Below are 27,905 nucleotides of genomic sequence, written 5' to 3'. Positions count from 1 at the left end.
TCTTGGGCAAGTGTCTTCTGCTATAGCCCCGGGCCGACCAATGCCTTGTGAGTGGATTGGGTAGACGGAAACTGAAAGAGGCCTGTCGTATATATGTGTATATATATATAAGTGTGTGTGTATATGTTTGTGTGTCTGTGTTTGTCCCCCTAGCATTGCTTGACAACCGATGCTGGTGTGTTTACGTCCCCGTTACTTAGCGGTTCGGCAAAAGAGACCGATAGAATAAGTACTGGGCTTACAAAGAATAAGTCCTGGGGTCGATTTGCTTGACTAAAGGCGGTGCTCCAGCATGGCCGCAGTCAAATGACTGAAACAAGTAAAAGAGTAAAAGAGAGTATAATCTAACGCTTCGTTTTTGTATTTGTTTTGCATTATACGATAACAACTGTACTGAAACAATTTATTTCATATTCGGAGAGAAATTTTGGCAATAAAAACACACGCACTGGTTAGATTTCACTTATTATGATTAATGATCTGACTCGGGTTTGGTCTTATTCCTGATAGCATTTGCGTGAGTGGCGGGTATGTAACCTCATGTATCGACGAGTTTTAACCAGTAACCTTATGTAACCACAAGTTTTCAGCAATCTTTCAAGTGCTTAGACCCCTCCTGATAATCTTTCCTGCCCCTGAGAGGCAAACATTCTGTAGAACCTTCACAGGACATTCTACTCCGATCTCCATCAACCATTTGTCTATATCTTTGCTTACAGTTCCCAATGCCCCAATTAATATAGGCAAAACCTTTACACTTTTCATATTCCAAATTCTTGCAATTTCAAATTTTAAGGGATTGCATTTTCTTCTTCTTCTTCTTCTTCTTTCTTTACGATCTTCGAATCAAATAAACACGATGAGTCAATTGGTAAGCAAATTTGCTTTTCCTTGTCTATTGTTATGTCTGGACTATTCTAGCTTCTTCTCCATTTGAATAGGCAAGTCCCATTATTATTATTATATTATATTATTATTATTATTATTATTATTATTATTATTATTATTATTATATTATTATTAATATTGCTTTTGCACAGCTTCTAAGGCTGGAGATGTACTACGGTGTCAGCTGTTCACATCCAGTGAACTAAGGTAACACCTTTTATTTTTCGAGCACCTTCCGCAGTATTCGAGCAGTTCCAAGTAGTGCTGTTTTCTGCAAGTGCTCCACCCTTATTGCAACCCCTATTTGTTCCACGTACTTCTCGAGATTTTTGCTCACTGTGGACCTCTGTTGGTCTGGGAGATCAGTCTTTAGTTTTGTTAGATCAACCGAAGTACCTCCTCCTGGAAACACGTGAGGGTTGTAACAGGAAGGGCGTCAGGTCTCGCAATTCTTCAACGAATTCCATCTGACTCATACAAACATGGGATAGTAGACGTTAAACTGAAGACGATAATAATGATGATGATGATGAATATTTTTCAGTTCTTTGCTTTGTTGTTTTTTTTTTTTCTTTTTAGCACTTGATACACGATTGGGAAACGTGAATGTCTACGACAAGGAAAAGAAAGTGTTGTATGGCATCTCCAATGATAAAGTCTCCTATATGTCAAGCAACGATGGATTCTTTTGGAAATCCGTGGAACCAGCAACAGTCATTGATTTAATAAATGGATGCGATCTTTCAAAATGTACCAAAGTAAAGACCGTTCCTTGGCAAAATGGCACCACTCTTGGTAGAGATACAGTATCTCGCGACTTTGAAATGGTCAACTGGGGAGGTAAGAAAAAATAATTCTAATTTGCTAAGGCTAAAAGTGTGACGCTGTTTCGTGGTAAGAAGATGAGAAGAATGAGAGGGAAAGGAAAGGGTGTTAGCGGTGAGAGCTGGGAGAAAAGGACTGCTATTATGTTACGGTGATAAATAGTGTGTGTGTGTGTGTGAGAGAGAGAGAAAGAGAGAGACAATGTCCAGCTGTCAGTGGAAATCGTCGAATCGCCATCCGTGAGTTATCAGAAGACGTACAGATTAGTTACGGTTCAGTTCAGTCTTTTATCACTGAAGATTTGGGTACGAGACGCGTGTCTGCCAAGTTTGTGCCAAAACTGCTTTCAGCTGACCATAAAAACACTCGGGATTCAGTTGAAAATGATCTCCTCGATTGTGTTGAGAATGATGAAACCTTTTTGAAAACTTTTCGTAGCCCTCTGAGTAGGTATCACTAAGCTTTTGGCAAAATTTGATGCAGATTCTCTGCTCAACTTTGTCATGGTCAATGCGACGATCACACGCTACACACTTTCCTTGCCAGCTCTGCTGTAAACTGTGGAACTGAGCTTGGATGTTAAAACTTAGTGCACATGCACAGCAGAGTTCAAGGTTAATCTGTGTCAAGTGGCTTTACTATGTGTACTTTAACTTCGTTACTATAGTAACAGAACAGATACATATCGATCAGGCCATGTACACTAGCAAAACTTTTGTTTTGATTTGTAATTATTTTTGCTTACCTAAATACATATATCTGCAGGTGCAGATATGCTTGTATGGTAAAGAAGCTTGCTTTGCACTCACGGGTTTTGGGTTTAGCCACATTGCGGGGCATCTTGGGTAACTGGCTGCTACTATAACCTGAGGTTGGCCAATGCCTTGTGAGTATGAATTTGTGAAACTGGGAGTGTGGAAGTCTCTCTTGTATATATATGTGTGCGTGAGAGAGAGAGAGAGAGTGTGTCTTTATATTCATGCTTATTCAGCCAACACCACAACTTGACAGCTAGTCTTCATTTGTCTACGTCCTGTAACTTAGCAACTCAACCAAAATCAACCGCTAATATCACATTTAAAACTAAGTACTGAGGTTGAATTGTTAAATTACTCCTTTCAAGGTGGTGGTCATGCTTGGCCACAATCCAGTGACTAAAACAAGTAAAAATACATAAACATCAATGAAGTATGTTGATGCTTGTTTAACAATGATTTTTGTTTTTATACTTCAGCATCGTACAATGGACTTTTCAAGAAGCTGAGTAACGGTACCTGGGAGTATAAAGCAGACTGGTCAAAGTGTGGCCCTTAAGATGCAGCATCCGCTTCACACACACACACACACACATATATATATATGTATATATATGCACTTATGTAAAACATTTAATATATCTCTTATGGCTGTTTAGCTATTTTATGTTCTTCACCAACTTACCAGACTGTCCACATACACTTGCATACACACACACACATATAATAATATAGACACCAGCTTGCTTGTCTCCTTATTTACACACCTGAAAGATGAAAAGATAACTAACAGTTCTGTATTATTTCCATCTCTATTTACCTTAAAAATACCAAAAGCTACCAGAAATAAAATGATGTAACGACAAAAAAAGGACAAAAAAAATAGCATAATCTCACTTGTTTGCTTTTCAATTCCTTTAATTATTCTTATGTTTCAAAAAACAAAATAATTGTTTCAATTTTTATTAAGTCCCTTAAATATATCTTGTTTTCTTTTCATTCTATGTAAATAATATTAGTAAATAATAAACATGACAATGATATACTAAGTTTATAAGTTCTTGGCCGATATTATTTTTTTCTTTTTATCTTTTATTCAATTTCTTACGTCTTTGCTTCGTTTATTAATTTCCAGCTTTCAGTCATTGGAATTCCTTATATTTTGGTGAAATACCATTCAAGAGTCTCAGACATTCCTACTAATTCTGGTTCTTTCATTGGCTTCGTCATGTATGGAACCAAGGATGACGGGACTGAGACAGAACCACATGGTACTTTTGTTTAACAGTAATTCTGCTCTCATTCTCTATAATCCACATGTGATGCATGGGGTCAACCAGACACCCCACCACCAGGATTTTAATCTCTCCCCAGGGCCACCACGGTCACCCTCGCATGTCTTTTAAAATGTGATTTGCGTAGTTTTTCAACGGCAACAAACTTAATCTGCTCCGGTTCCTTTCCTCATACTGTAACACCTCATTTCCCAGCATAAAGCCACCCACCACGGGGCTCAGATCTTTCCAGGCTGCATGATGACCTCACTGGTGCTGCTTACAGGAAAAGCACCCAAAATACATTGTAAAATGGTTGGTGTTAGGAATGGTCTCCATGTGTAGAAACCGTGCAGAAGTAGAAAGAGGAGTATAAAGCAGTCTTTGGATCATTGGATCTTGTCAAACCGTCCAACCCATGCCATGGATGGAACATGGATGGTGATGGTGATGATGACATGCACACACAATCAATAAAGAAGACCTAGAGTTTTATACATCTTTACCCACGGTGTTGGGTTGATGTCAGATGATTAGAGGTTTTGAAGCTGTGACATTGCTCCACATGCCGCTTTCCTTCTGTCTATGATGTCACAGTTTGAGTTGTGAGAGGGGTCAGTTACAGTCAATCCAAGGTAAATGAATTTATCAACCCTGGATAGTTGCTTGACACATGCAACAAGGTTCTCTTAACAAGTGTTCTGCCTAGTGAATGGAGGTCATCAATCGTAGTACCATTACCCAAGAAATGTGACCTGCAACAGATGTCCAATGACCGGGAATAAGTTTTATGAATCATGGCGCAAAACTATTTAATAGGCTTCTGTTAAATTGCAAAGATAGATAAAGATATATGTCTACCAGAGGGTCTTGAGAAAGAACTGTAGTTGCATTGAACAAATTCACATAATCTAATACAATACATGGATTAGGCAAACAGAATATTCAAAAAGGTTTTAATAACCCGTGTGGGAAATGGATTAACAGCACATTATGCTTGTTAATTAGTCCATATTTACATCTAAGAATCTCAAGTGCCTCCACGCAATATAAGTTACAAGTGCCACCCAACGCTATACGGAAGTATGGTGAAAATAATTGATCACAAACTAATCAATATTTCTATCTTCCAAATCCTAATTAAATTTTGCTAATCAAGAATTACATAATTTGTGCCTGTTATGAAAAAGAATGTACCTGGTTCCTCCACTTCAACATAATTTTGATGCTGTACTACTAAAACAGTAGCAAACCTTATTGAGTGTATGGACTGAACATTTCTCTGGAGGCACTGGTTACCTAAAGGCTATCCCTACAGTTACATATACTAAGTGACCAAGAATGATTAAATTATTATTGTCAGAGCCATTGTTATGAAAGGGTACACAATGAATAGGGATGTTCCTGTTAGATCAAGGTGTGTTATAAAAAGAAGAACAGGAAAATTTTTTGTATAATTAGAATAGCACAATATTTTAAATTGTGTAATTGTGTATCATTAAAAGTGACCATATCATTGGCCAAATTAGGTGTGGTGAAATATGAAAATTTATGATATCGACTTGAGGAGGGAAATGTTTAATGGAAACCTCCTGGATTTGCAGTTTGTGTGGAATATGTTGTTCTTCTACTGGATCCTTTGTCCTCTCCATGCATCTTGCCAGCCAGGATTCACATGAGTGCTGATTGAGGAATTTGGCTGTATTCCACGTGCGCATACACACACACACACACACGATATGTTCATCAATGAGGATTCAATTGTTTGATCAAGTGAATTCAAGTGTAAATAGTTGAACACTCCACTCATGTGTAACCATAATGTAACTCTTAAGCAGAACCAGCTTAACCATATCATGAAAATTGTTTGAAAAGAAATGTTCGCAAAACATTTATTCAAAAACAGTTATTCGAAATAAATAGCATTTGTGTACTTGGTATTTAATTTTATCATTTTTATGTAAATATAATTAAAAAAATTTAGAATAAATAACATTTTGTATAATTGTACTTTTGAATAATTTTCATTCATACAATTTTCCATTTGAATAAATGTTTTTCGAACAATGTTCCCATTATCAGCATAACACTGTGTGGCCATGCTGGATCTTTTAAATTTATAATGCAATCTACCTGATGGACTTCTACATAGTTTCTACCAATCCAATTTCACTCATAAGATTATGGGTTCAACCGAGATGTAAATATGTCAAACAGGGTAATTGAACCTCATACCATGTAGGTAACAAACTTAACCATTCACCTGTACAAAGTGTGTGTGTATGTGAAAGAGAGAGAGAAAGGGAAAAAGAGATGAAGAGAGAGAGAGAGAGAGAGGCGTGCAATCATATTTAATACGTCCGTGCAGAAGTGGATGAGGACAAAAAGTCTTTGCTATAGAATTTGTCTCATGATATTAAATTCTTCTCATGGAGAATATCTGAAAATACATCACTGGACAATGAATGACATCATTGTAACAAATGGCCCATGCATTTCTGCATCATGTGCTTCATCAGCAGCGAATACCGAATCCGTTGTTGTTCATAGCCCAGGAAGAAAAGCCATTTGTATATCTAAAGAACCGGATAATACATTTGCTGAAATGTGCAAAACTTGATCAAGCTGGAACCAGATGCACAGCAAGAAGTAGTGTTGATGAAAATAAAGGTGTGCACAATTACAATTAACAACTTCCAGTAAACTCAGACATGGAAAGACCTTCCACATCTGAGTTTATATATAAAGCAAATACACATATACAGTTGCCATTCACACACATTTACACAAACTGTTTCCATCTAGCAAATTTCGCTCACAAATCTTTGACCCATCGGAGACATTTGTGCATAATACAGCATAATGAGATTTAACTAAGGACCACTTCATTGCAAAGCCAACTTTTTTACAATAGATCAATTGTTGCACTTTGTTTTGTATTAGCATTCGCATATTTACTCACTGTTTAGCCATTAGTCAGTTCTAATTAAGCAGACCTTGGTACAAAGACGATCCAAACATGACTTTCCCATATATATTTCTGATAAAGTATATAGGGCGTCTGAGTTAAAGGAAAACCTTATCCCCAAATACCAATTAAATTATGGTAGGGAGATAAGAGTTTCCTCAAAGTAACCTCCAACCCTCATCTTTCACCCTGGCCTCAAGATGTGGTGCACGCATTCCTCACTGTGTCCCAGGCAAGATCTTAGAATATCTCCTTGATCAGGCATCACCTCATACATAATAATCCATGAGGTTACGACTGGGGGAATTAAGAGGCCAGAAATTAGGGCTGAAGTCGCAGACAATTCTCCAACGACCAGAATTCACTCTTTCCGGAGCTATGGCAAAAAGACAAATCCTGCTGCCACACATACAGCCTTCCAGCAGCACCCTCTTCAGCCAGAGTTTCACCAGTTTCCAATAGCCACACATAACCATCTAAACTGATCGTAAGGCCTTGTTTAAAAATTTCTGCCTTCCCGCTGACCATAAGCTTCTTAGTTATCCACGTCTCATCATACAACCTTTACGATGTTCACAGATCATTGAGCAGCAGCAGATTTGAACACCTCCTTGATACTTAGTTCAAATCTTCATCATACATGAAATACTTTTCTAATATGCAAGTGGCTTCAAATTCTTCATGTTAAGTTTCTCAACTACAAATTTAATTTTTATGCTCTCCAACACATCACACTGTTTGTGAAAAAGGGAAACATAAAAAGATCCCCTAATTTAGCCTGAACACTCTACACATAACTCTATATTACATAATGTATCTAATTTCACATTTAAATCAGTGTGAGAGAGATCCAAGGTATATTCAGCCAGTTATTTCCTAACAGACTGTGTAATAACAGTATCTCTTTAGTCAGCCTTCATCATCATTGTTTAACGTCCGCTTTCCATGCTAGCATGGGTTGGACGATTTGACTGAGGTCTGGCAAACCAGATGGCTGAACCAGGCTCCAATCTGATCTGGCAGCTGGATGCCCTTCCTAATGCCAACCACTCCGAGGGCCAGTCAGGCAGTACTGGCAATGGCCACGCTCAAATGGTGCTTTCTATGTGCCACCTGCACAGGAGCCAGTCCAGTGGCACTGGCAAAGACCTCGCTCGAATGTTTTTTCACGTGCCACCATCACAAGTGCCAGTAAGGCAATGCAAGTAACGATCATGCTGCTTAATCTCAGGTCATTTCTAACAACAAATTCTCAACTTCATTGTTTTACCATCTACTTTTCAGTGGGTCAGACAGAGTTTGCTGAGGTAGATTCTCTCCAGCTGGATGCCCTTCCTGTCACCAACCCTCACTTGATTCCAAGCAATGGAATATCTCCCTTTGGCCTGACATATTTCAGGAAAAACTGGAAATGTCACTCCTTGTATGCTGGTGTTACTCCCTTCTATCATACAATGTCAAAACATATACGCATACATACACACATAGTAATTAATGCCTCATAGTTAAAGCAGATACATCATTGAAGGCCAAATTAACTGCAGTATGTCAAGATAGCATCTCTAGTAAATGTATAGTGTTAAAAAACATAGAATTATATCAGCAGCTGATGTCAAACCCTCCAGTAGTAGCGGCAGCATTTCTGCCTGTTTTTGGCTTTGTTAATAGGAAGGATCCAATTGCAACTGAACGCTGAGACAACGCCAACCAAACAGTGATCAAGAAATCAATGATGTCACAATAAACTAGCAGACTGAGAAGAAAAAAAAATTGTTATCAGCAACAGAAGTAGTGCCTGCTTCAAGTATGATATACAGACTGCTACTTTGCACTGATGAAGATGATGATGATGAAAGAAACAAGAAGTAATTAACAAATTCTTTACATACTTTAATCAATGTAGATTGGATCTCATTGAAGAGACATAAAATGGTAAGGAGGTGATAGACGGAGTGAAGGTGGTGGGGGAGAAAGGGAATCATGGAAATTCTGTGAATAAATTCAATTCCTTGCTTCTGTGGAATATTTGTGATGAACAAAAGAATAAAAAACAGCAGAAGAGAAGAGGTGGGGAAAAGAAAGAGACCAGTTAAACAACCAGTGAGGAGTGGTGGTCATGCAGTAAAGCATTACATCATGGTTCTTCTCTACAAGTCCTACTACACTGGCACAAGTTCGGCAGATGTTCAAATATATTGAACTTTCTAACTGTATAATGTTGGTTGGTCATCGATGTTATTGGGCTGTAAAGTAATAAGATTAAGTTCTAGTTGGTGCAGGTGGGATTGGTTACTAGTTGCTGTCTTTGATGCAGTTGAGATGGTTAGAGTTGCTTTCCTATTTGAAATTCTGAAGAAAGAATCCAGGCAAACATCAGCAAGTTTAAGTGACTTTTCTTTAAGTCTGCAGTAAAATGCATAACAGAATACATGCACACATATATAGATTTCTACATATATATATACATATATCTATGAGTTTGCAAACACACACATATGTATATAATATATATATATATATATATCATCATCATCATCATTTAACGTCCGCTTTCCATGCTAGCAAGTCCACACTAAAAACAACAAGGGTTTTGTGGGGCATTCTGCAAAGAGGAGGACTCTAAATTCTATCCCTGAAGCTGCAGATAAGACCACAGATTGTCTTTGGATAAAAAAGGGTAGAATAGTGGTTTTGCTGCTACTGGAAAACAAGCTGAAGCTTGATCAACTGAGTGAAGCAGGGTGGGGAGGAGGTCTAATGTTGAAAGACCCAAAACCTCATGGGAACCCGGAAACATCACTGACAATGCACTTGAAAGCAATTGTGAGGTGTATTGTAAAACTAAATAAACACATACTTGTAAATATCGCTTTACTATCGTTGTATTAACACCTACTTTTTCATGCTTGCAGGGGTCAGATGTGAATACATTGGGACAGTGTTTCCTGTTGTTAGATACCCTGATACTAAACCCTATTTATTTAATGTGAAGTAATAATCTGCAAGTTTATTGATTGACAAAAAACATAGAAATGTTTACAGGGAAAACTGGAAACAAAAGACATTTTAGGAACAAGCCTTTTCTTTACAAATATGGTGGAACATTTTCATGAAGCTCAGACACGCTCTTGTAGTGAAATGGAAACAAATGACACATCAGTGGAGCCATTGTTTACAGCCAGGGAACACTCATGGAAACAAATAAAGTAGGAATTCCCACACACATACATATATATATATATATATATGTATACACATAATCACACAACAGGGTCTTTTTAGTTTCCATCTAGCATATCCTAAGCTTTGGTCAGCATGGGTCTATAAAAGACATTAGCCAATGGTGCTGCATAGTGGAACTGAATCTCAAAGCACGTGGTTGGGAGGTGAACTTCTTAAAGAGACAGCCAGGTCTACACATATGCATGTATACCAATGAAAAGAAGAAGACAGAAAATTCTTTAACCATAATCATTTAACGTCCGCTTTCCATGCTAGCATGGGTTGGACGAATGACTGAGGGCTGGTGAACCAGATGGCTGCACCAGGCTCCAATCTTGATCTGGCAGAGTTTCTACGGCTCAATGCCCTTCCTAACGCCAACCACTCCGAGAGTGTAGTGGGTGCTTTTACGTGCCACTGGCACAGGGGCCAGTCAGGTGGTACTGGCAACGACCTCGCTTGAATCTTTTACACATGCCACCGGCACAGGTGCCAGTAAGGCGACGCTGGTAACGATCACGCTCGAATGGTGTCTTTTACGTGCCACTGGCACAGAGGCCAGATAGCCGCTCTGGCAACGATCACACTCGCATGGTGCTCTTCACAACTGTAATTATAAGTTATAAATGTCTCCATACCAACTCCATTTGCAATGCCAGTTTTTGTGAAAATCCTGTAATATTTGCAGTTTTAGACATTAGAGAAACCCTTCCTTGACTAGCAGCAAAGATGTGAAGTGTGAGGAAGTACCTCTCTAATGTCTAAAACTGCTAATATTGTAGGATTTTTCTTTTATAATTTTTGTGCAAACCGGCATTACAAATGGGAGACGGTATGGAAACATTTCATCATCATCATCGTTTAATGTCCGTTTTCCATGCTGGCATGGGTTGGATGGTTCGAGTGGGGTCTGGGAAGCCAGGAGGCTGCACCAGGCCCTAATCTGATCTGGCAATGTTTCTACATCTGGATGCCCTTCCTAATGCCAACCACTCCGTGAGTGTAGTGGGTGCTTTTTACATGCCACCAGCATGGAAGCCAGTCAAGGCAGCACTGGCATTGGCCACATTTGGATAGTGCTTTTTACGTGCCACCGACATGGGGATCACAACTATGGTTGATAACCGGAACAGCCAGCTTGTGAAATTGACATGCAAGTGGCTGAGCACTCCACAGACATGTGCACCCTTAATGCAGTTCTTGGGGAGATTCAGTTGGCCCTTTGAAATACAGGAACAACAGAAACTAGAAGAATGAGTGAGAGAAAGTTGTGGTGAAAGAATACAGCAGGGTTTGCCACTACTCCTGTAGGAGCCTCGTGGAGCTGTTAGGTGTTTTTGTTCAATAAACACTCGCAATACTTGGTCTGGGAATTGAATCTGCGATCCGACAACCGCGAGTCTACAGCCCTAACCACTGGGCCATTGCACCTCCACAATATGTATATGTATATATAGAAATATATATATATATATATAATAATATTAGGGAGTAAATCCAAACTTAATATAAAAAAAATATAAATATATATATAAAAATATATATATATAGTGACGTATATTTGCCATTTGAATATGGCTAAACCCTAAGGGTGGATGCTACTGTAGTTTGTAGCCCCAGGAGGACACCTCCTCCAGCTGGCTATAGACACACTTTCTGTGTCCTATCAGTATTTGCAAAGGGAAGCCATCCTTCCTGTCTTCAACTTATGATACACATGGACTCGAGTTTCAGGTTATCATTATATATATATATATATATATAAATTTATAAATATAAATTAATTATTTTAAATTTTTAACTTTAAATTTAAATAATTTAAATTTTGAATTTTATATATTTTGTATATTATATTAATTAATTTTATTTCTATGTTTTGGTTTATGTTTTTCACTGTTTGATTTGCCTAATAGTGGTTTTATCTCTAATTTAATTTATATATATATATTGGTTAAAGTAGTGAGGAAAGCAAGCAATTAGTCAAAGTAAGACTATGGTATTTAAATTCATTTAATTCAATCTGCTTTGACTAATTGTTTAGCTTTCTTCACAACCTTAATTGATACCTGTCTGACTTCCAGGTAAGCCACCAACTGCTAGTTTTTGCCTGAAACAAGACATTCACACAGCTACAACTTCCTCTGCTCTCTGAACCGGGATCTTGATGAATTGCTTGTTGGAGCACTCATAATGCATACCTGTAAGTTTAGGTTACCTTGACGGGAAATCCTCATATCTCATGTATATGTATGTATACATATATAATAATTATTATTTGAGGGAATATTAGCCCTAACTTACAGGGAAAAAATTCAATTTAGAAATACTAAATCAGATTTCACACAATATAATATATATATATATATATAAAATTAGAAAAAAACTACATTTTATCAATTCAAAATGAACAATTAAATTACACCATCTAGAAAATTACATATAATAGAAATATTAAAATTAAAATAACAATAATATATCGATGATTAAGTAAATTGCAAAATAATAATAAAAACGTATATAATTGGTATTTTTAATATTTCTATTATATGTAATTTTCTAGATGGTGTAATTTAATTGTTCATTTTGAATTGACAAAAGGTGTTTTTTTCTAATTTATATATATATATATATATATATCAATCAAACCAAATCAAAATATATATATATAAATCAATCAAACCAAATCAAAATAGATGAACATCAATGGAATTTGTATCTTTGTGGTTCCAGTACCGGTGGCACACAAGAAAACCATCCGAACGTGGCCGTAGCCAGTACCGCATCGACTGGCCTCCGTGCTGTGGGCACAACAAACTCCATCCGATCGTGGCCGTTCGCCAGCCTCATCTGGCACCTGTGTCGGTGGCACATAAAGACACCATCCGAAGACCCGGCGACGTAGTCAGTCCACCTGTGCATACCTTCCTCTTATGACACTTGTGAAGACCTGTTGAGGCAAGTGTGTGACACTTGTGAAGACCTGTTGAGGCAGAGGCAAGTGTGTGACACTTGTGAAGACCTGTGAGGCAGAGGCAAGTGTGTGACACTTGTGGAGACCTGTTGAGGCAAGTGTGGACACGTGTGACACTTGTGAAGACCGTTGAGGCAAGTGAAAATCAAATCAAAACAAATCAAAATAGATGAACATCAGTGGAATTGTATTCTTTGTGGTACCAGTGCCGGTGGCACACAAGAAAACCACCCAAACGTGACCGTAGCCAGTACCGCATCGACTGGCCTCCGTGCTGTGGGCACAACAAACTCCATCCGATCGTGGCCGTTCGCCAGCCTCATCTGGCACCTGTGTCGGTGGCACATAAAGACACCATCCGAAGACCCGGCGACGTAGTCCAGTCACCTGTGCATACCTTCCCTCTTATGACACTTGTGAAGACCTGTTGAGGCAAGTGTGTGACACTTGTGAAGACCTGTTGAGGCAGAGGCAAGTGTGTGACACTTTGTGAAGACCTGTTGAGGCAGAGGCAAGTGTGTGACACTTGTGGAGACCTGTTGAGGCAAGTGTGTGACACGTGTGACACTTGTGAAGACCTGTTGAGGCAAGTGAAAATCAAACCAAATCAAAATAGATGAACATCAATGGAATTTGTATCTTTGTGGTTCCAGTACCGGTGGCACACAAGAAAACCATCCGATCGTGGCCGTTCGCCAGCCTCATCTGGCACCTGTGTCGGTGGCACATAAAAAACCATCCGAAGACCCGGCGACGTAGTCAGTCCACCTGTGCATACCTTCCTACTTATGACACTTGTGAAGACCTGTGAGGCAAGTGTGTGACACCTACTTATGACACTTGTGAAGCCTGTTGAGGCAAGTGTGTGAACTTGTGTAGACCTGTTGAGGCAAGTGAAAATCAAATCAAATCAAATCAAACCAAATCAAAATAGATGAACATCAATGGAATTTGTATCTTTGTGGTACCAGTACCGGTGGCACACAAGAAAACCATCCGAACGTGGCCGTAGCCAGTACCGCATCGACTGGCCTCTGTGATGTGGGCACATAACAAACACCATCCGATCGTGGCCGTCCGCCAGCCTCATCTGGCACCTGTGTCGGTGGCACATAAAAACACCAACCGAAGACCCGGCAAGACTAGTCAGGCCATAACCCGTGGCCCCTACTTGGGACGTAGTCAGTCCACCTGTGCATACCTTCCTTCCTTCTTGTGACACTTGTGAAGACCTGTGAAGACCTGTTGAGGCAAGTGAAAATCAAATCAAATCAAATCAAAATAGATGAACATCAATGGAATTTGTATCTATGTGGTACCAGTGCCGGTGGCACACAAGAAAACCATCCGAACGTGGCCGTAGCCAGTACCGCATCGACTGGCCTCCGTGCTGTGGGCACGCAACAAACACCATCCGATCGTGGCCGTTCGCCAGCCTCATCTGGCACCTGTGTCGGTGGCACATAAAAACACCATCCGAAGACCCGGCAAGACTAGTCAGGCCATAACCCGTGGCCCCTACCTGGGACGTAGTCAGTCCACCTGTGCATACCTTCTTTTGTGACACTTGTGAAAACTGTTGAGGCAAGTGAAAATCAAATCAAAACAAATCAAAATAGATGAACATCAATGGAATTTGTATCTTTGTGGTACCAGTGCCGGTGGCACACAAGAAAATCATCCGAACGTGGCCGTAGCCAGTACCGCATAGACTGGCCTCCGTGCTTTGGGACGTAACAAACACCATCCGATCGTGGCCGTCCGCCAGCCTCATCTGGCACCTGTGTCGGTGGCACATAAAAACACCATCCGAGCGTGGCCGTCTGCCAGCCTCGTCTGGCACCTGTGTCGGTGGCACATAAAAACACATCCGAGCGTGGCCATTCGCCAGCCTCGTCTGGCACCTGTGTCGGTGGCATAAAATCACCCACTACACTCTCGGAGTGGTTGGCGTTAGGAAGGGCATCCAGCTGTAGAAACACTGCCAGATCTGACTGGCCTGGTGCAGCCTTCGGGCTCCCCAGACCCCAGTTGAACCGTCCAACCCATGCTAGCATGGAAAACGGACGCTAAATGATGATGATGATGATGATGATATATATATGTGTGTGTGTGTGTGTGGAGGTGCAATGGCCCAGTGGTTAGGGCAGCGGACTCGCAGTTGTAGGATCGCGGTTTCGATTCCCAGACCGGGCTTTGTGAGTGTTTATTGAGTGTAAACACCTAAAGCTCCACGAGGCTCCTGCAGAGGGTGGTGGCGATCCCTGCTGTACTCTTTCGCCACAACTTTCTCCCACTCTTTCTTCTGTTGGTCTGCTCGCTTAGCCAGCGGAGTAGCGTCATTTTAAGGCTAAAACAATGTGAAGCGCATTGTGACCAACAATGTGTAGCAACATCTGATAGCCTGGTCGGTCATGGTGGTATATATATATATATATATATATATATATATATATATATGTATATATAAATTTACAGATATGTATACATTATATAAATATATGCTTTGGTGAAAGATGAAGAAAGTGAAAAGACTTTCAAGAAGTTTTTACTATTTTGATTTTTAATTCTTTATTTGCAGTGTTGGGGGAGGGATGAGGCGAGACAAAAGAGTCAACTGTCTCTTCAAGGCCTCCTTTCTCTTCAGGAGAGCTTAACTCTCCACATCTGATGAGGAAAAAATTTCCACAGGTAATCCCAGGTACATATGTATGTGTGTGTGCATGTGTATGTGTGTGTATATATATAATTTGAGACAATATGTTTGGGATAATCCAAGAAACTTAATAGAAAAGCAAGAATTCTAGGATTAGTACATGGGTGGAATGTGGGGGGGAGTGAAATATATGCTTCAAGTGGACTTAGTTATGATAGAATGGATTATTGATGTTCGGAGCAAAGAATATAGAGTCAGTATGATTCCAGAAGTAAGGAGAGACTGTTATATATTGGTTAAAGTAGTGAGGAAAGCAAGCAATTAGTCAAAGTAAGACTATTTTATTATTTAAATTCATTTAATTCAATCTGCTTTGACTAATTATTTAGCTTTCTTCATGACCTTAATTGATACCTGTTGACTTCATTGTACAACTCTGGAACGGTTTCCAGAGGGAAAGACAGGAGACAGTTCCAGAGGTGCAGAATGGGCCCCGAGAGGAATTATCGAGTCAGGTAGAGGATGTTTTTTTTGTTGAATGTTAACTATATTGAGTGTAGATGTCAGGGAGTATGCATGTGTGCATGCTCATTGACAAGTGGTGCACTTGTGTGTGTGTGTGTGTGTGTGTGTGTGCGTGCGTACTTATAGTAAATAGTTTTCCAGGTATTTGAAATGTTGTGTATTTTCACTTTGCAAAGGGTTAATCATCACTTAACGATAAAATGGAGTGGGGGGGGATCTGGTGAAAGACAAAGAGGGAGATAAACAAAAGAGAAAGAGAGAGAGAGGGTGATAGCAAAACAAGGAAGATAGTGGAAGAAATAGGAGGAGAGAAAGAGAGAGAATCAGGAGAGCAAATTTCAGTGAAGGACGATTTACAGAGGAAGCTTGTCACCTGGTGCGTACAACCAACCAACAAACTCCAAAAACAAATAATGTGAAGAGGAAGAGGTAAAGCCATATTTTCCAGTGTCCTTCTTTGGTAATTCCTTTTAAACGATGCATAGTTTTCTGGAGAAGACCCGTTGATCCTTCAAAATCTGAATCCTAGAGGAAAAGAAAAACTGGAGTAAAATACTGAAAGAAACATGTGCTTAGAAATTTATTATTTATAAATCTCACAACGAGAGACATTCAGCAACAGTACTTTGGAGTAAAGATTATTTGCCAACATGACATGGCTGAACAATCATTCTGTGCTGATGAAGGGAAATAACCTGGAAATCACGATACACAGATATTGTTTTGAGCTGAGTGGGGATGCTAGATTCCCTTGTTTGAAAATATAAGGACACAGATCATGTCATATAGCCAGCTGGAGACAATGTCTCCTGGGGTTAAATTACAGCAGCATTCGTCTTAAACCACAACTGCCATGTTATGTTGGCAAATAATCTTTACTCCAAACATGTGGTTGATTTCAAATGCTTGAACAAGGTTACAAAACACAGGTAGAGAAGGGGGCACAGTTGATTGGTACAAATGTTATTGACTAATTGCAAATGGCACCTGTGCCAGTGGCACATAAAAGCATCCATTACACTCTTGGAATGGTTGGCATTTTGCCTCTGTGAGGGCCAACACTCAAAAGGAACTCAGCCACTTTGCACCTGTGAGGTGCTTGATAAATGCTGCCAAGCATTTTCTTTGATGTGCAAATGAGTTTGTTAGCTTGTTGCCTTAAAAAAAATAATACAGGGACATGGCTTCACATTTTTGGCTACTGGTACTTTCTTTAACTGAAGCTAGAAAGATGAGAAACAAAGTTGATCTGGGTGAGATTTGAACTTACAATGCAAAAAAGCCAGAGCACCACAAGGCAGTTTTCCCCAATGTTCTGCCAATCTGTTAAAAATAATTGTATCAAATTTTGGCACAAGTTCAGCAATTTAAGCGAAAGAGGGTTGGTTGACTATAACAAACCCAGTGCGTGAATGGTGTGTTATTTTACCAACCCAGAGAGGATGAAATACAAACTGAACTTCAGCAAGATTTGAACTCAGAGCATAAAGAGCTAGAAGAAATGTCATTTAGCATCATGCTAACGACTCTGCCAGCTTGCCATCTAAATCTATTGATAGTAATAAATTCTGTTGACATTTTATTTATTTTGGGGGTGCACAGATAAATCCTGTGACCCATTGCAAGGCTCCTGAGACAAGTAGGAGGAAGTGATTTTTAGATTAGAGGATGGTCCTGAATGAGTGGACAACAGAGTGGACTCCACTAAACGTGCGTAAAGAAACACTGAATTGTTAAAAACTGAACTATTTATTGGAATTATTACCACTTTTGTTTTGTGGAACACTATAGTTTACTAGACTGGCACCGAGTGTCAGGCAGGTAAGACTGCACAGTCTGACTCTGGAAGAAATTGGTTCAGCTCAGCATTGTTCATTTCACATTTCTAGTGTTGTTTGTTGAACTCCAAGTCAAACTTGATGAAGCACAACTATGATGAAGAGGATGACAGCCAACAGCATCCTCTTTTTTCAGCCTGAATATGGGAGAACATTCAATTTTTTGACACAATGGACATAAAGATTTAATAGAAACTTGCTCAATTTTACTGGGGGTGAGGAAGAAAACCTCCGAAGAAACCGCTTACCATTTCATCCAGAAATGTGTTCTGTGTCCGTATTTCTGTGCCTATATCAATGCTGAGCTGCAAATATAGAAGAATAACATCATCATGGTTTAATGTCTGCCTTCCTTGATGGAATTGGTTACAACAAGAAATTACTAACTTGAATAAATGGTTATTAACTCACATTCATATTTATTCTTTTCTACTTTAGGCACAAGGCCTGAAATTTGGGGTGGGGCAGGGCTGTCGATTAGATTGACCCCTTTATGCAACTGGTACTTAATTTATCGACTCCAATAGGATGAAAAGCAAAGTTGACCTTGGTGGAATTTGAACTCAGAATGTAAAGACAGACGAAATACTACTAAGTATTTCGCCTGGCGTGCTAACGATTCTGCCAGCTTGCTACCTTCATATTCATGTTTAATGTTAAAGTACTAAGACCAAGTAAAGAATACTCGTTAGTCACGGCAATCGACCAGGTAACCTCTCCAGTTCTGGTTTGGTTTCTTTTTATGATACACACTTTCCTGTACACACAAAGGTAGGACAGAATTTGTTGAGACAGATTTTTTTTCACAGCTGGATGCCCTTTCTGTCATCAACTCTCAACTGTTTCTAAGTTACGAACAATATTTTCCTGTGGGTTGACATGTTTTCATGGAAGACTGGAACTGAAGGTCACCACTCGTTTAAAACTATTATAACAATGTCAGGACAAGTAGGGACTAACGCGGATATACTCACATGCAGCACAGACAGACACACACACATAATGAGCTTCTTTTAGTTTCTGTCTCCCAAATCTACTCACAATGCTTTGGTTGGCCCAAGGCTAGAATGGAAGGCATTTGCTCAAGGTGCCACATGATGGGACTGAACCTGCTAGTCCCTGAATAGTACTAAAGATTCAGTTTTCAATGACCATCCTCTCTGCGGGGTTGAGTCTAATAAAAATCCTATGAAATCAGAGGCTTCTTGATTTCTGTTTCATGAGATTTTGTGCTCAAATAAGAAACGCTGAGTGATAAGACCAGTCAAGGCAGAGTTATTCCTCTTAGATGCTGTCTTTTATAAAAGACGGAAAAAGAGAAATTCCAAAGCTAGAAAGGAATCCTTTATATTTTAAGACCTGTAATGAAGAACGCAGTTGACCTGCAAGTCAAAGACTGCAGGAATAAAAGATGGACAGGAAAGAAATTCCAGAAGGTTGGCACTCTACAACAGGAAGGATTGGGTATGGTGGTTATGTGGAGCTTAGAGACAAGGCAGACGTCAGGTGAGACAAAACGGAGATGATAAGCATTGGTTGTGTCTAGAATCTGGTGGAGGCAGATGAGGGAGCTTTGAGGAGGTGAGGGTATTGCAACAAAGGCTGTCTGTTTGTCCCACTGATGAGTTTGATCAACTGAATTACCTGCTCATTGAGTTAGCAGGTAGATGGCAGAATATTCCTCAGACACCAATACATCATCATTATCTTATAACATTCATTGTCCATGCTGGCATGGGTTGGACACAATTCTCAGGCAGAATTAACATGACTGGACTTTTAAATTCCACATACAATATATTTGTCCAAGACCCGTGCTGCTTCGGTCAACTTGATTTTATTCACAAGGCTTGTATCAACCTAACTAAGTTAAGGGAGAAAGATACTTATTTCATATGTTAAAAGTTAAAAAGGCTGAGAAAAGCCAGTCACATCTACAGGTCAAAGGTGACTGGCTTCATGACAACCACAGAGAAATGGCCCAGTCTGGCTCAGGCATGAGCAGATGCAAGGTGAATGTTGATTAGTAGAGGCTGCCTCTATGTGGTCACTTGAATTCATCATCATCATCATCATCGTTTAATGTCCGTTTTCCATGCTGGTATGGGTTGGATGGTTTGACTGAAGACTGATGAGCCAAGAGGCTGCACCAGGCTCCAGTCTGATCTGGTAGATTTTCTACAGCTGGATGCCCTTTCTAATGCCAACAACACCGTGAGTGTAGTGGGTACTTTTTACGTGCTATCGGCACAGGTGCCAGGTGAGCCTGGCAACAGTCATGATCGGTTGGTGCTTATTACGTGCCACCAGCACGGAAGCCAGTCAAGGTGGCACTGGCATCAGCCACATTCAGATGGTGCTTTTTACATGCCACCGGCTCAGGGATCACAACTACAATTTCCATTGATTTTTGATGTTGATGTACTTGACTCAATAGGTCTCCTCAAGCACAGGGTCGAAACAGTGTTTCTTTACTTGCCACCTGCACAGGAGTCAGTCCAGCGGCACTGGCAACGACCGGGTGCCAATCATAGGATTTGGTTATTTCGATTTCACTTGCCCCAGCAGGTCTTCGCAAGCAGAGTTTAGTGTCCAGTGAAGGGAGGTTGGCATGGGTGCCAGTTGTCGGATGTGGTTCGATTTTGAATTAGAAACAATGAGTATCTTCCACAAGAAAATTTTAGGATGGTCATGGCTAGAAGGCTTTGACTATATGTCTGTTTCATGAAAGCTGACCTACATGTCATAACATTTGTAAAAATAAATAAAAGGGATCTGAAACTGTTTATTTACCGATTTCAAGGCCTTTACTTTACCCTTGAGCGAACTTTCTAAATTATCATTTTCACCTTCAATAAAACTATTTCCAGGTGCGTCGTGTGTTGTCTGAATACCTGAAAATAAAAAACAAAAAAAAATATGGTCAAAGAAACTGTAACAAAAAATGCATCAGTTGTTTATAAGTCATTTAAGAAACACACAAAAGCCGTTAGATTCACTTCAACATTTAAATTTAATTTGTCAAAATATTTTCGTCGCTTTGAGACTGCAACATGTTCACTGGCAAAATTCCATGCTGCATCTGAGAAAGAAACAGTTAGTTCATGATATATATATATATGTATGTATGTATGAGAAAGTAAGGAGGGATGTTAGGAAGGGCATCGTTACACTTCCAGATGGGAAGGGTTTTCCTATGATGCTGACATGCAGTGTCTGAGCAAGACCCTGCCTCAGTAAAGCTGGACTCAAGAGTCATCTTCGTAGTCATAAAGCGAGACAGATGAGTGACAACCTGACCACTTGGTGGTGGTGTTACACACCATACTAATCATATCTGTCGGGCATGTGGAAGAGAGTGTAATTCGGCAGGAGGACTTAAACGACATGCAAAGGTACATGAAGCCCAGTTACAACTACAGCCGGCTATTACCGGTGAAGGTTTTACCTGCCAATTCTGTAGACATTGTAGATCTTTAGCTGGGCTAAAAAGTCACATTCGATCACAGCACCAGTAACAGTTAAGCTTCGTGCAATGGCCATACTCGATAACGAGGGGGCAGCCATCATGTATGTATGTATGTATGTATGTATGTATGTATGTATGCATGTATGTATGTATGTGTGTGCATGCCTGTATGTATGTATGTGAGTATTTAGGTATATAAGTGTGTAGAATAATCTTGGTTTATGTCCCATGCAATTTTCCAGCCTTTAGCAGGCAGTTGGGAAAACCCCCATATATACAACATTGCAACACAGGAAAGGACTAGACTTATACACTGTAAGCCCTACTGGAATATATGCCATGGACCCAGGCAGATGCCGATAAACTCATACAAAAGATAGACTTCTAACATCAGCACACGCCACAGATACTTTATTTTATTAACTATGGAATGATGAAAAGCAAGATTTGAACTCAGAAATGAAAGGACCATAAGTGAAGTCCACAAGCATTTTGTCTGGCTTTTAACAAATCTGACAACCCTGCTAGAAATAGCAACCAAATTTCCCTGATGCCACAGTCTGGGGTCTGTAACCCTTTGGCGTACACATTGCTCTGTCAAATGCAATTCTTATTTATTCATAGTCAGGAATCAATCATGATTTATCTTGAAGTTTCGTGATTTCAATAATTTTAATAATGACATTGCAGGGTAAGTGTGAGATGCTGGATCTGGTCATAAATTTGGACATAAAGCGGATAGAATATTTTGGTCAGATATGGGCACTTCAAATGCTAAAGGGTTAAAAAGAAAAGAAAGAAGATAGATAGGGTAATGTTGCTGTAGATCACTGCTGGGGACGGGTGGGTGGAAAATTTTATATAGGTACTGGGAAAAAAGGGGTTGGTGGGAGGGATAACAGGTGCAGCTTTTAATTGCCCTAATTTTCAAAAACATTTTCAATTTTTATTCTGTATCTGAATAACCTTCTGGTAATATTAGGGACCAAAACGTTTTCACATTCTACACAAAATTGATCAAAATATTTTAATGATGACAATGTTTGTTTGTTGTGTATTTTATTTTGTTGAAGTGTAACAAAACAAGGAAGTGTTGAAATTGTGTTTGCAAGGGAAAGGGCAGAGGTGACACCTAAAAAACAAAAAGAAGCTTAAAAAGCACTGTCCTAGGTCTACTAAGTTTGAGATTAAAAAATAGCCAGGATGGTCACAATCGGAATGTCCTTTTTTGTTTATATGTCTACTACACAACCACCTCACCAACAACAACACTGAACACCTTTTTGATCTCCATGTGTCTAACACACGTGGACATGCCTACAAAGTCAGAAAACAATACAGCTCCCATGACTTTCGGAAACATTTTTTCACGCTCAGAGTTGCTGAAGCATGGAATAAACTGCCTGCGTCAGTTGTTGACTGCCATGACACTGCATCTTTTAAGGCCCTCATGCTTTCCGAAATCCGCCGAAACTACACCTGATTATATATACACTTTAGATGAGTTGTAGTGCACCTGAGCACTGTACACAATTATTATTATTATTATTATTATTATACATTAGAGCTGATCTGGAGATAGAGAACAACAGAGAAAGGAGGAGAGAGATAGAGAGGGAGGGAGAGACAGATAGAGAGAAAGACAGGGAGGGAGGGTCTCAATGGAATCTATAATCAAACTAATCTTTATGCTATTCTCTATGTACATGTATGTGTGTGTGCATGAATGTATGTGTGTGTGTGTGTGTGTGTATATATATATATATCATCATCATCATCATCACTTAACGTCCGCTTCCCATGCTGGCATGTGTTGGACGGTTTGACTGAGGACTAGTGAGCCAGAAGGCTGCACCAGGCTCAACCTGATCTGGCAAAGTTTCTACAGCACACACACACACTCACACATATATATAGATATCATTATCATCATTTTCGTTGTTTAACGTCCTCTTTCCATGGTGGCATGGGTTGGACGGTTTGACTGGCTGGAGAGCCAGAAGGCAATGTTTCTACAGCTGGATGCCCTTCCTAATGCCAACCACTCTGAAAGTGTAGTAGGTGCTTTTTATGTGCCACCGGCATGAGGGCCAGTCAGCCGGCACTGGCACCGGCCACGCTTGAATGGTGCTTTTATATATTTTTGTGTGTGTATGCATGTATGTATATAATAGTCTGATAATTAGAGAGAAATAACACAAGTTTGAGATAGAAATAAGACCGGGGTTGCTACAATCAATTCAAACTCTTCATCCTGGGCGTGATGGTGCCCAGAATGACCAGAGTCCAACATATGAAACCATTGAAGGTAAACATCCATGTCTGACCAATTTCAACAGTTTTCAAACAGCAAATTGAAAATGATTGTGATTTGTATCAAACTATTTGAAAGCTTTAAAAAAAACTACAACATCATTTTGTAGATATTTACACACAAACAAATATAAAGGAAAAAAAGTTGAATTTAAAATTCTTTGTTTTTTTACTTGTTTCATTCATTGGACGGTGGCCCTGCTGGGGCAATGCCTTAAGGGATTTAGTTGAAGAAATCGACCCCAGGTGTGGCCCTTAGCTTATCAGCTCTGGTCCAACCCATGCCATGGAATATGGACATTAAATGATCACACACACCTTGATTATATGAAGTTTACATTGTTGTTAGGATATAAGGTGTACACTCGTAGGGGTTTCGATCAAAACCCTAACGAGTTTACACAGGACCTCCTAACCACAAGGTAAACTTCATACAATCAAGGTATATTAATATATATATACAGTGAGATTCTTTTAGTTTCTGTCTACTAAATCCTCTCACAAGACTTTCCTTGACTCAGGGCTATAAAAGAAGGCACTTGCCCATTGCATATGGTGCCACACAACAGGACTGAACCCAGAACCACATGGTTGAAGAACATGCTTCTCAACTACACTGCCATACCTAAGTATTTTTAAAAAAAAACGTTTAACTAGTTTTGTGATGTGATACAAAGCATGTCAAATATTTCTGATCAAATAACTGAGTCCACGTCGGGGATGGGGTGGGGGAAAGAACCCGAAAGCAGTGAAACAAGGGTTCTGCACTATTCACAATAACAGTCCTACAATCCCTCTGATATAAAGGCCCTGTACGAAACGTTAAGATAATTCTTCGCCTCATCATATCCAAACTAAGCCAACGGTATCGTCTGTGACATCTCGACATTAAAACACGAGTAGTATTACAATTTTCCTCTTTTTGTCCTATTTTTTGCTCTAGCTCCGCCGGTTCCCCCAACTCGACTGTATTTTCAATTGACGAATTAGATTCAACGAACGAAAATAGGCAGAAGGCCACAGAGTTGTGGGTTGGGAAGAAAGAGTCAAATAACTCAGCCCAGCACTTGGTTGGCATCACGTTGTTCTCCTATGTTCCGATTAGTTCAGGAACTCAAATTTCAGAGCTGGAAACCCCAGAAACACACTGGTGGTTCCGTCAGTCAGCTACGATCAGATTTCAATTCTTAAAATATATAAACAAATAAATAAAGTATAGGAATAATGCCAATATCGATTCTGAAGGATATTTCGAACGAAGAAATTCCACTTAACATATTTGAATCGGTGTGTAGAACAAAAATATTTACTTTCAATTCAAAGAAGGCAACGCAAAAACACCGAGTTTTAAGACTGTCATCGACTGAAGTTATTTCCCCGAGCAATCGAAATATTGGTCGTCTTAAATATTAGTGACGCAGACATTTCGCCAGCATCCTTGGAGTCCCGGACTTTACTTTAATGTCAAACATATGTTACAAGTTGGGACGAATGGTTAATGTTAGAGAAGAAAGGTGTGTCCGTGTGGGGGGATCAATTGCGATGGAACCGATGGAGCTTAGGTTAATAGAAATGCTTGGATCTAAGATCGGGGCTAATGTTTTACTTTTAGAAAAAGCCTTCAACACGTCTAGAAAATAAAGTAAAGAGATGAAAACTTTACCCGGGTCTTGGATGTGTTGTCGCCTCATCTTTCAGCTGGGGTTTGTTGTTCCACTTCGAAGCAGTGTAAAACGTCATCCAGTTGTGGCTACGTCATCACTTTGTGTGTATGGAGCCGACTTTTTCTGACATTAAGTTTGCCTGATTTTTTCTATTGTTTTTTATCTTTTCATTTTGTTTTTGTTTTAATTTATTTTAAATAAATTTTATTTCAGTAAAATTATAGATTTTAATTGTTTCTGCTTAATTTAGAATTCTGTACATCGTAAACGAATAAATCGCGATTAAAAATAAATGTTTGGAAAGTTGTACGAAAGTAACAATGCTGTCTCAGCATGATTCTATTACACGTGTAAAACAACATGTGGCGTGTTTTCGCTTCGGTAATCGAAGATTTCGGTTGGAAAGAAGAGAGGAGGAAGCCTCGACAGAGGTCCACGCGTTCAGTTGGGCCTTCAGAAGAGGAAACTCTCATATTTATTATTGTTGTCCTTTGTTTAAGAGAGAACGTGATGTCTAATTGATTTATGGTGAAAAGAAAGTCAGTGAGTAGGCGGAACCGTTATCATGCCGGTCAAAATGCAATACGACATTTCGTCCGTCATTATTTGTTGTGTTCAAAGGCGGCGAGCTGGCAGAATCGTTAGCACGCCGGGCGAAATGCTTTGTGGTATTTCGTCCGCCGCTGCGTTCTGAGTTCAAATTCCGCCGAGGTCGACTTTGCTTTTCATCCTTTCGGGGTCGATACATTAAGTACCAGTTACACACTGGGGTCGATGTAATCGACTTAATCCATTTGTCTGTCCTTGTTTGTCCGTGTAGCCCCCTGTGGGTAGTAAAGAAATAGGTATTTCGTCTGCCGTTACGTTCCGAGTTCAAATTCCGCCGAGGGCGACTTTGCTTTTCATCCTTTTGGAGTCGATAAAATTAATACCAGTTACGTACTGAGGTCAATGTAATCGACTTAACCCTCCCCCGAAATTGCTGGTCTTGTGCCTTTATCTTTTACTCATTTGACTGAGGCCATACTGGGGCACTGCCTTGAACGGCTTTAGTCGAACAAATTGACCCGTTTCTTTTGCCAAACCGCGAGGTTACGGGAGCATAAACACACCAACACCGGTTGTCAAGCAGTGGTAAGAGACACAGGCACGAAAACACGCACACAGAGCTATCGCGGTGTTACGTTCCAAGACAACCCGCGATAGGTCAAAATCAGCGAAGTAGAAACTACTGTGTTGTAAATATTAAAAAAATTATTTTTATAATTTGTATATGTTTATTTCATTATAGATAATAGGCGTAGGAGTGTATGTGTAGTAAGTAATTTGCTTACGAACCACATGGTTCCTGGTTCATTCCCACTTCTTGGCACCTTAGGCGAGTGTCTTCTACTATAGCCTCGGGCCAACCAAAGCCTTGTGAGTGAATTTGGTAGACGGAAACTGAAAGAAGCCTGTCGTATATATGTGTGTGTTTGTGTCTGACTTTGTTCCCCCAGCATCGCTTGACAACCGATGGTGGTGTGTTTACGTCCCCGTAACTTAACGGTTCGGCAAAAGAGACCGATAGAATAAGTACTAGGCTTACAAAGAATAAGTCCTGGGGTCGATTTGCTCGACTAGAGGCGGTGCTCCAGCATGGCCACAGTCAAATGGTTGAAACAAGTAAAAGAAATAAAAAAAAACAGCGGCACACACTCGCCTCCCATACAGTATGTTTCGCTTTCCATACACCATGTGCCGTTCTGTGTTTATTCATCGACGGTACTCTACGTATTTTCTTTTAATATCTTTTAATTTATGTGTTATACAGTGCATTACTGCACTGTATTTCCATTTATTGATTTTTAAGCGTAAAAATGCTTTTTACCACAGAAATATTTAAAAATTGGCGGCGGAAACCCATGATATAAATTTACATATATTAGACAGAAAAATCCGCGATGTACTGAGGGTGCGATAGGGGAACCATGATATGGCGATTACTGTATATATATATATATATATATATATATATTATATATATATATATATACATATATATATATATATATATATATAGAGAGAGAGAGAGAGAGAGAGTGGTTGTATACTGTCAACTTAACGTGACAGTCCCGTATGGGAATTACACCACCGCTGTTTAGCCCTAGGAAGCATCGAACGCTTCCTGTCGGCTTTGACACATTTTCTGTGTCCTTATATTTGTGAAGGGGAGGCAAGCACCCCTACCAGCCAAGATTCCCACCTGAGGACATGCATGTTTCTGGGTCTTAATCCGTCATCAGCCCAGGATAGTGAGATCTGCTGATTGAGGTGCTTGTCCAACCTTCACAAATATATATATTTACGGTGAAATCTATTCACTGATCACCATAATCAGAAATATTAAATTTCTAAATGTCTTGACAGTATACAACCACTCTATCGCTCCACCACCGCTCTTGTCTCTTTGAGACATTTAGAAATTTAATATTTCTGATATATATATATATATATATATATATATATATATATATAAATAAAACATATGCATACAT

At 39.6% G+C, this 27,905-nt stretch overlaps 2 protein-coding genes across 2 annotated transcripts in view; one reads left to right on the top strand and one right to left on the bottom strand.

The window, feature by feature from the left end:
- Window positions 1-3,520, top strand: part of LOC115217410 — a 93,929-nt gene extending 90,409 nt beyond the window's left edge. The window contains exons 28-29 of the mRNA XM_029787103.2: window positions 1,468-1,728; window positions 2,948-3,520. Coding sequence (XP_029642963.2) covers window positions 1,468-1,728; window positions 2,948-3,027 — 341 coding nt within the window. The 3' untranslated portion in view covers window positions 3,028-3,520. The remainder of the gene's footprint in view (window positions 1-1,467; window positions 1,729-2,947) is intronic.
- An 11,925-nt stretch (window positions 3,521-15,445) lies between these two features.
- On the bottom strand, window positions 15,446-25,507 carry LOC115217568 (BET1 homolog). The gene is made up of 4 exons (XM_029787307.2): window positions 25,368-25,507; window positions 20,716-20,816; window positions 18,171-18,227; window positions 15,446-16,609 (listed from the first exon to the last, which is right to left on the bottom strand). Exons 1-4 carry the CDS (start codon window positions 25,393-25,395, stop codon window positions 16,454-16,456), a joined length of 342 nt encoding a protein of 113 aa, XP_029643167.1. The 5' UTR covers window positions 25,396-25,507; the 3' UTR covers window positions 15,446-16,453.
- Window positions 25,508-27,905: the final 2,398 nt, after the last annotated feature.

The sequence above is a fragment of the Octopus sinensis genome, linkage group LG11 (genome assembly GCF_006345805.1).
Source record: "Octopus sinensis linkage group LG11, ASM634580v1, whole genome shotgun sequence".
Lineage (NCBI taxonomy): Eukaryota > Metazoa > Mollusca > Cephalopoda > Octopoda > Octopodidae > Octopus > Octopus sinensis.
This window is presented reverse-complemented; position numbering and strand designations above follow the sequence as displayed.

Excerpts from the sequence above, each read along its gene's own strand:
- LOC115217568 (XM_029787307.2), bottom strand. The coding sequence starts at position 25,395 with ATGAGGCGACAACACATCCAAGACCCGG. Across the intron at positions 18,228-20,715 it reads AAGTAAAGGCCTTGAAATCG|CTCAGCATTGATATAGGCAC; the intron begins GTAAATAAACAG and ends CTATATTTGCAG. Across the intron at positions 16,610-18,170 it reads ACACATTTCTGGATGAAATG|GATTCAGATTTTGAAGGATC; the intron begins GTAAGCGGTTTC and ends CTTTTCCTCTAG.